Consider the following 10,000-nt stretch of genomic DNA (forward strand, 5'->3'; position numbering starts at 1 on the left):
GTCATGTAATTCATCATTGATATTAATCTTACCTGTAATTAAAGGCGATGATGACTGGGGCATTTGTAATAGTAAAAACATGAACAGAAAGCTGCAGGTGAACTTGGTGGAAAGTTTCAAGACGCTCGAGCAGCAATCGAACAACATCCTAAATTTGGTCCAGGCGAAAAGAAAAAGATGAAAAGTAAAAAGAAAATTGTGGGCAAGATAAAAAAAAAATCCAAATGGTTGGTGTGTGAATAAAAACACTTCTAAAAGAGATGGGACTCCAGCATAATTGCCCCCATCCAGACTTCTATTGCGTTCCTCGGCTCGTTGTGTTCCAGCCCGTAACCTTCACTTTGTCAAAATGCAAAACGACATCGCGTGTCCTCGGGCATCCGACCATCGACCGGACACATGAACATTAGAATGACAAAGCCGTGCGGACAGCCAGGCGACAGTCCTCATGTCGCGTCCAGCGGCGCTCTTATGTCCCCCCAAAACAAGTGCCGGGGAAATACAACGTAAAAACAAAAGTTATTCACAAGTCTAGAGTTGTGAAAAAAACCCGATATAAGTTTAGGTACTAGATAATAGATAGATCTATGCTATAATCAATTCCAACATAAACTATATATATATGACTTATAGCCTAAACGTATTCAGAAATAAATAGAAGAAAAAACATATCTAAGATATAAATGCCTTCTGGGAATCTTCATTTAATGTTTGATGCCCAAATATAAAGATGTTGTCAAGCGCAACAACCCAGTGCATTCTGAATTGTAGGTCCGTTTCGCGCCGAGATGCTGCCGGACTGATGCGAGCGAAGGAGCGGAGTCAGCGCTGATCGGAGCTGCGCGACAAGCGAATCACCTCCAGCCCAGAGTTACAGTAGCCTAGGCTAGTCTTCTCATACCAGGACACACGGCGCTGCCAGCGTAATAAAAACCCCTTCTACTCCAGTTAAACATCCCCGCAGGATGCAAGAACCTCCTCCAAACACGACAAGAACGGCCCCTTAATATTTAAATCATTGCCGGGGGGTTTAATAATCCGAGTGATTTGATGTCCAACCCTGCCCGGCTGCTCTCCGCTGCCTGCCGCTCGGTAATGAAACCCTCGGCACAACACTGCTGAGAGAGAGAGACCCACCTACTGCTATCGGATCTCGTTTCACTAACAAGCCTGAATACACAACATGCACTTCACTTGTCCTCACTGTACATCTGGGCGCTCTCTCAACGCGGTCACGCTGCCTAACGGGGAGAGGAGCCACGAAAGTTACCGTACTCGGTACACCGTATCAGAGGTGGGATTCCTGCGCTATCGGAGCTGTCCGAGGAGGGAGAGTCATCCACTGAATCCCCCTGTATCAATGTTACGCACGTGTTTTGTCTGTTCTACATCCCATGTTTCCATTCAAACTCAGTGCGACATCTATCTGGTATAGATTGGGCATTTTCTTGTAAATCCACTTCAAAGGCCAGATGGCAATTCGGAATTATATAACCATAAAAGTTAGGATGCATATCTAAGATTAACCAGTTTGCATGACATCAAGTGTCTGTTATTGTTCTTTGAGACAGATTTAGAAACATACACCTTTTAAAACGCTTTGCCCACTCTTTAAATTGTGGTTCTTAAGAACCACACATGGGAAGGAAAAGCATTTCTTCAAAGAACCAATTATGACCAAACCCCTTTTTACTACATTGAACTGTCAAGGAACAATGTTTTGTTTTATCTAATTGCTATAGTCTTGTAACTCCACATTGTAAACATGCCACAAGGGACATGGAGATCTCTGTCTGTGTTTGTGTGTGTGTGTGTGTGTGTGTGTGTGTGTGTGTGACAGACAGACAGAGAGAGAGAGAGAGAGAGAGAGAGAGAGAGAGAGAGAGAGAGAGAGAGAGAGAGAGAGAGAGAGAGAGAGAGAGAGAGAGAGTGAGTGTGTGTGTGTGTAAGAGAGAGAGAGAAAGAGAGAGAGAGTTTCCCCTTCAACAGTACAGATGAACCTTGAATTTCATTCATATTAGTCGCTAGATGGCGCCAAAGAGCACCCTTCTGAGCAGTGGAACTGCCAATCGGGCCGCAAGACTATTACAGATACCCAGTCTGAACAGGTATTTAACTCGGACGTGAGTTATCCTCCTCCCACTCACTAAAACAAAAACTTGTGCTAGGTCTGTGGAGACATTGTTGATGAAGACGTACCCACCACGCCATGTTCTGACCTCAGAGGCCTACAGTCCAAATGCAGAGAACCCACGGCAGGACACAGGAGACAAAACAAACACATTACAAGTGGGAGTGTTATCTCACTATTTTACAACTGACATAGGATAGCTATGAGATGTAGTCTATGTCAGGGATGACCCCTAACCCTAACCCTAACCCCTCCATCAGTTAAAAAAAAGGAGAACATACGTTGTGGAGCTGTTGTGTGAACGTCACTTCGTTACGTATCACCTCCCACGCCAGACTTACGTTCCGGTGTCGTCAGACACAGCCGGTAAGGGAGAGCACGCTGTGACCGGTGTGTTGGTGAGTGTGAGGTGAAGTGTGAGGAGTTGTGTCTACATGTGGAGGGACGTTGTACAGACGTTGTGAGGGAGCAGTGAGACAGCTGCCCCGGGGTTAAGACCGCGGGCAGACGGTGGGTCTGGTCCAGGAGGGTCGGGGTCAGACTCAGCTGTCGGGTCACGACTGGAGCACGACCTCCGTCCGGGCCCCGGTCCCGGTCCCACGCCGTCCGGGATCAGGCAGCGCAGCACCGCCGGTGGGCCAAAGGGCCACCCTCGCTCCCATCTGAACTTAAAAGCAGCCTGAACTTTGACCCCAGCGGGGTGAGAGGTCGGGTACCCACCGGGTTCAGCTGTGTGAGCTGGGCGACTCTCAGAGGGGACGTCATTAGGGCTCTGACCATGGACGACATACTCAGAGATGACACACACACACACACACACACACACACACACACACACACACACACACAGAAATACGGAAACTCACACATGTACATACCAACAGAAACACACACGGACAGCAACAAGCTCGAAGACTCATTCACACTCGTACAGAATCCGACTCAAAATAACAGTCGACACGAAAACAATCCCACACAACAACGCACATACATGTGAACCAAGAAAGAAACATCTCATCTCACAGAAAGAGCAAGTGTGTCTCTTTAAGAGAGAATAGCAGAGTGAAATAGCAGGGTAAATAGCATTGTGAAGGCTATAGATTATTAGATTTAGTCTGGAGCTGGGACCCATCACACTCAATACTTCTCTCTTGTTTTACAGGCTTTTCACAGGGAAGTAGGGATAAGGCTTAATCCTCACTCATATACACATTACAGCGACATACATACCGTTCTAGACAAGAACACGCACATACATCTGACATATGTCCTCTCCTAAGCCTCTCACAAGACAAATAAAATGACACCAGGCCATTTGTTTCTAAAAGTCTAATCCAAAGGACTGTTTTATTACCTTCTCTCAGAACCACGTGGCACTGTTACAGTATTGGTTTTGTTTTTTTACAGCGGGGGGGGGGGGGGGGGGGGGGGGGGGATGTAACAATGTTTGGTCGTCGTTGGGTCATTCTTTACACTCAAGCTTGTTCTGTACAACGTTGTGGAGAACTCAGCGTGGCAAAGCGTTTCGCCGAAGAAAAGAAAAAAAAAAAGAGAATTTAGAAGAAAAAACTAAACAAAACAACATCTGACGTCAAACGGACAGAACTTCACCCAAACCTGAGAGGAGGAGAGTGTGCTGGAGTCCATCTCAATCCACTTCCGCAATGTCGCTTTAACGCAAAGATCAAACAGCGCCCAAATGAAACGAGAACACCCACCGTTCCTTACTCCCGCTTAAATTGACCTTGACGTTGAGCTCTGGGAATGTTGCACCGGTCCCAGTGAAGAAGGAGGAGGAGAAGAAGGAAAAAACAACAACTGACAATCACTACTCAGCCACTGGCATCAAAGCCATTTAAACAGTGTCAAGTCCTACACACCGCAACAGACACTGTCCTACACACTCCGTTAAGTGGGGACTGAAAAGAGAGAGACAGAGACAGAGACAGAGAGGTGTCGAGAAAAGACAAGACAGGTGGAAGGACAGAAGGACGGACATACGATAACAGTCAACATTTAAACATCGATAGTTTGGTAGCGATAACTTGAGCCACCCTGTTTTGTTTCTCTAAAAAAAAAAATCAACAACAGGCAAAAGAACAGGTGCCTGGTTGGTCAGTTCTAGCTGAGAATGGTACAAAAACCTCTTCTATACAGTAATGCATTCATAAAGCCTGTAGTGTTTGTAACATGGGGACGATACACAGCTAAACTCATCATGATGGGTACGGACACACACGCACAAACATAGAATGTACAGTACAGTATATTAGCAAAATACACAGCGGCTTGGATTGTCATTGGTCAGGCTGGCACAGCGTTCCTCTATGGTGCTAGTCCACGGTCTCAGAGACTGGCTGGTGACACTCTGCAAAGCTTTTAAGCTGTGTGTTTGAGAATATATGGGATAGAGCGATTGTATATTAAGTGTGTTGTGTGTGTGTGCGCGCGTGCGTGTGTGTGTGTGTGTGTGTGTGTGTGTGTGTGTATAAAGAGGCCAGGGAGAGAATAGCGAAGGAGAATAGCGAAGGTCAAGTGTGTGTGTGTGTGTGTGTGTGAGTGTGTGTGTGTGTGTGTGTGTGTGTGTGTGTGTGTATGTGTGTATGCCAGCAGGAAAGTGTGTCCATGTGTCTTTGTGTGGTTGAGCTAATGTGTGTGTGTGTAGGTGTCCCCTGTAGTTCTCACAATCTATTTTGGCCAGGAATGGTTTCCTAATCATGTGACCTGACTCGGGGGGGGGGGGGGGGGTGGTCCTGTACATTTTCCTGGTCAGGTCACGCTGTCAGGAAACACTCCTGGCCCTAATTAGGAGGGTCGTTTCCCTTATCTCTCCCTTCCCTTTTTTCTTCCCCTTGTCCGATGGTTTTCCTGTTTCTTCCGTGTGCCTAGAGACGCTGATGGGACCAAAGTGGCCTCATTTTACCCGTCGGCAGGAGCGGGGGGGGGAGGAGGGACGGACGGACAGACGGACGGACCTGACGGACGTGAGGGTTATTCTTAGCCCGAGGCGGGGGTGGCTTTGGCGAGGCGTGGTGCCACACGAGGGGGCGAGAGGGCGGGGCGGACGTCAGAGTGGCCGTGCGTAGGCGGGGTGGTTAGGGCAGACGGATTACCGACGCGCAGGCCTGTGGGTTCTAGCGCTGCGAGACGCTCTAGCTGGTGGGGAAGAGGAGGAGGAGGACAGGGGGGGGGAGGGGGGCTTTGATGTCTCACGTCTGACTGCCTGTCTGGCTGGCTGCTCTGCTGGAGCTTCACGGAGCCCGAGCCTCACTACTGTGGCCCAGGACAGACAGCAGAAGCTCTAACCATGGCCTATGGAAAAGCATCAGCCCTGATGTGTGTGTGTGTGTGTGTGTGTGTACTGTGTACACTATGTACTTGCATGTACACGTGGGTGTGTCTAATTTGTATGTGTGTGTACGTGGATGTGAGATTGTGTGTGTGTGTGTGTGTGTGTGTGTGTGTGTGTGTGTGTGTGTGTGTGTGTGTGTGTAGATGTGAGACTTTATCAGTCGTCTCCAGCTTCCGGCTCTTTCTTTTTCTCCTTGACCTTGACAGACGACTTTTTCACCACTTTCTTTTCCCCAGGCTCCTTCAATTCTTTGCTGGGTTCTTTCGTGGACTCCTTCTTGTCTTTGGAGGACTCCTTGGAGGACTCCTTCTTCTCCTTGGAGGGCTCTTTCGACGACTCCTTCTTTGTCTCCTTCGCCGGGTCCTTGGAAGACTCCTTCTTTTCCTTGGACGACGACTCCTTCTTCTCCTTAGAAGACTCCTTCTTTTCTTTCTTTGCCTCTTTCGCTGGCTCCTCTGCCGTCTCCTCCACAGACTCTATCACGGACCCCTCCGCAGACTCCTTCTTGGATTCCTTATCTGAAAAAGGCCAGGGAGAGGGAGAGAGAGAGAGAGAGAGATAGGGGTTATTAACACACACACACACTCCCTGCATCACCCTGCATGAACACAACTCCACCACACCACCGTCATCAAACGGCGGTTGCAGTTTGGAACACAAGTGGTGATTCCTCAAGAGAGGACAGATAGCCTAGGTAGTCCCTCTCCTTATCTGTAGTTCTGGAGGATGGGTTTGGAGAGCTTGCTTTGTTTAGTGACTAGACCAAGGCAAATCTGAGAGAGAGAGAGAGAGAGAGAGAGAGAGAGAGAGAGAGAGCTTAGCCACGTCCAAACCTCTTCCCCATCGTGTTAGCCATGGTTTACATTGCCCATAGTGAGCCTAGTGCAGGTCAACATGGAGCGCAGACCACGGTGAGCATTAAGATTAGCCGACATTTGCATTGCGCCTCTGCCGACAGCTGCTTTGTATACAGGCTTAAGGTTAGCATGCCGTTAAACACACAACTAGCATCTATAGACCGGATAAAAGACCCCTGTGATCCTGACCAAAGCCTTCAGACGGCTACCCAACTAGTCAAACGGAGTTACAACGACACCTGTTGCATTACAAAGGAACAGCGCCCCCCCCCCTGTCCCCCCCCCACCTCCATATTTGATTGGCTCTTTGATAAGATAATAGCGGGACCGTTGTCTCCCAACAATGAGACATGCTTATCTCCATGAGAAAGGAGAGCGCTGTGTAAGGGACTGTGGTAAGGACTCCAAAAGAGTGTGTGTGAAAAGAGTGTGTGTTTAGAGACTCTGCAGAGGGACTCTAATCAGCAAGGGTAATCGTCTAGGGCTTAAGAGTCTCGGGTGAAGTGGGTGTGTGTGTAGTGAGTGTAGTGAGTGAGTGTGTGTGCGTGTGTGTGTGTGAGTGTAGTGAGTGTGTGTGTGAGTGCAGTGTGTGTGAGTGTGTGTGTGTGGGGTTTTGGTTTTGAGGGCTCTGTATGAAGGGTTTATAGTGGTTAGTATGTAGGAAGTGGGTTCCTGTGTATGGAGGATGTACTCTGTGGTATTGTGTGATGAGGTGCACTGTGACACAACAAAGCAGCCATTTAACTCACACTTTTTATCCAAAGCGAGCAGCAGTTTTTAACCATTTCATCGGCTCCCCATCCATCCGGAACCACTGAATGTTTCAAATTCCACGCTCAACCAACTGGGCCATCCACCTAGTATAGTGGAGTGACCATTACTGTTCAGAATATAGACACATTGTCATGGTGGGTCGATACTAGTGAGTTATAGGACCCAGTGTGTGTTAACTGAGGATGAGGAAGACCTCTTCATCCCCGCTACCCCCCCTGTACAAGTTTCTCTCCTGTTAATGCCAATGGCATATCAGTGAGTTATAGGACCCAGTGTGTTAAGTGAGGATGCTTGCTGCCTCTAGTGGTTTTGTCTTGCCTGCCAAATGATTCACCCCCCCAGGCAAAACTCCAAGTACATCAACATCAACCCCCCCCCCCCCCTCTTTCTAAATAAAGAGACAGAACTGGTTACAAGACTCCGAAAAGCCTGTGTGAACAGGGAGAAAAGTGGCAGTAAAGCCCTAGTAAAAGCAGGCCAGTTAAACAGGGAGTAGTACCAGTGTCTTATATTGTCCTGAGAGCTGGCGCTCGCGGGCTGCTTCTGGGTTTCCATTTGGGTAACGGGGGGGGGGGGGGGGGCAGGAGAGCTGGGCCGGCCTGGGCACACACACGCACGCACACGCACACCCACGCACGCACCCGCACACCCACGCACACACACACCCACGCACGCACCCGCACACCCACGCACACACACACCCACGCACACACTCATATACGTACACACACACACACCCAGTGCCCTCAGATCTTTTACAATCACACATGAAAGAGGAGGGCTATACTGACACCCACAGAGGAAATGCTGACTGAGGAAATGTCTCATTCATACTGTTTGTTCAGGCATAACGTGTATGGGACATATGATGTCATATTGAATAACAAACGCGTGTGGGTGCTTGATGATGAATACGTGCATATAGATAACATGTTTGTTCAATTGTATGTGTGTGTGTGTGTATGAGCAACCATGGCAATGTGTGTGTGTGTGTGTGTGTGTGTGTTAGCAGGCGTGTTCAATTGTATGTGTGTGTGAGTGTGTGTGTATGAGCAACCATGGCAATGTGTGTGTGTGTGTGCGTGCGTGCGTGCGTGCGTGCGTGTGTGTGTCTGTGCGCGTGCGTGTGTGTCTGTGCGTGCATGCGCGTGCGTGTGTGTGTGTGTGTGCATGCGCGTGCGTGTGTGTGTGTGTGTGTGCGTGCGTGTGTGTGTGTGTGTGTGTGTGCGTGTGTGTTAGCAGGCGTGTCAGCAGGGTGCAGGGGTCTCCCTGGTTAATCCAGCGCAGCGCGGTAGCGGCAGGCCTAATCCAGGCTGGACAGCGTCTGTCTGTCAGTGCTCTGACTGGGACACTGAGGTATCAGAGGAGCCTCTCTGTCCACACTTCACTCCTCAGCAGCTGAGCAGACAAAGACACGAGTGTGGACGCCTGGGTGCTGAGAGAACATGCTTTGTGTGTGTGAGTGTGTGTGTGTGTGTGTGTGTGTGTGTGTGTGTGTGAGAGAGTGAGTGTTTGTGTGTGTGTCTGCGTGTGTGTGTGAGAGAGAGAGAGAGAGAAAGAGTGTGTGTGTGCCAGTGTGTGTGTGTGTGTGCGTGCGGGTATGTGTTTGCGTAGGCATGTATTTGTGTGTGAAAGTGTATGTGTTTGTGTGTGAAAATGACTGTGTGTGTATGTGTACATTTAAGTGTGTACTTGCGAGAAAGTGTGTGTTCGACAAAATGTGTAAGCGTGACAGAGAGAGAGAGAGAGAGAGAGAGAGAGAGAGAGAGAGAGAGAGAGAGAGAGAGAGCTACCATAACTAAAATGCCCAGAATGTATACAGAGAGACTCACGCATTCATTTGTTCACATCTTTAGACATCCTATATCTATAATCCTATACCTATATCTATAATCCTATATCTATATCTATAATCCTATACCTATATCTATAATCCTATACCTATATCTATAATCCTATACCTATATCTTTACCGCCCCCCCCTCCCCCGTTCTCCACAATCTTAAATACATACATCAAGAGGAGGAGAGCAAACCACTGATTGACAGTTCCACAATCAGTCCCATTGTAACCGAGCGACCCCAGGCCCCCAGGCCCCCACCACATCACCACTTCAGATGCCGCTGCCTCTCAGACAGAAATAAAGGCTGCCCCTGTGGCGGCTACTGTGGGAACAATGACAAGGCTCATATGTGGCGTCACGAAAACACGCTGTAGCAAACCCTTTCACACAGACAAGCAGGACGTATCTGTGTCTGTGGGAAAGGTAGTAATGGGTGGGGGTTGATAAACATTTACATTGTAAGTGAAGACGGGACCCCGTGTGGAAGCAGAGAGTCAGGTCATGTGACAATTCGATTCTATCAACAAACGAACAAAGCGGAACCTACCAGACTAAACAGAGCATCGTTTTTTCTTTCTTTTTCTGCAGAGGGAAAAACAATCAAACCTCCATCAGCTGGAACGCCAAACATGGACCACAACATCCCAACATCATCATCATCATCATCATCACGTCCGTCACAGAACATACGTTTGACGATTCTACTCATCTGAGACCCTGAGGGGCTTTACACACGACAGGACTAGACTGAACCGTGGCGTGCTGAAATCACATGGTACTCCCAGCACTGTTTAAGTCACTACGGTGGAGGGGGTGCATGCCAGCCTGCCAGCCAAACGTTAGCCGACAACATTGGACACTCCTAGAACCCCCCCCCCCCCCGAAAAAAAAACAAGAATGAAAAAAGAAAAACAAAAAAAACCACCACAACAAATGTAAACAAGTCCATAACATTGACCCGGAGGATAAACGCGCCTATCGTTGTTTTATTTGTTCAAAGCGGAGATGTTCTGCTGGGCTTCGTCCTCTGAGAGAGGAGTGCG

General features: G+C 48.6%; 2 protein-coding genes across 2 annotated transcripts in view; both read right to left on the reverse strand.

Annotated features, from left to right (window-relative positions):
• The window catches only part of bmper (BMP binding endothelial regulator), a 22,270-nt gene extending 21,197 nt beyond the window's left edge, over positions 1 to 1,073 (reverse strand). Inside the window, exon 1 of the mRNA XM_083678965.1 lies at positions 33 to 1,073. Within this exon, the coding sequence (XP_083535091.1) occupies positions 33 to 147 (115 nt within the window). The 5' untranslated portion in view covers positions 148 to 1,073. The remainder of the gene's footprint in view (positions 1 to 32) is intronic.
• Positions 1,074 to 3,576: 2,503 nt separating this feature from the next.
• Positions 3,577 to 10,000, reverse strand: part of bbs9 (Bardet-Biedl syndrome 9) — a 132,267-nt gene continuing 125,843 nt past the window's right edge. Inside the window, exon 23 of the mRNA XM_083679247.1 lies at positions 3,577 to 6,001. Coding sequence (XP_083535373.1) covers positions 5,640 to 6,001 — 362 coding nt within the window. The 3' untranslated portion in view covers positions 3,577 to 5,639. The remainder of the gene's footprint in view (positions 6,002 to 10,000) is intronic.

Source organism: Argentina silus, assembly GCF_951799395.1.
Source record: "Argentina silus genome assembly, chromosome: 10".
NCBI lineage: Eukaryota > Metazoa > Chordata > Actinopteri > Argentiniformes > Argentinidae > Argentina > Argentina silus.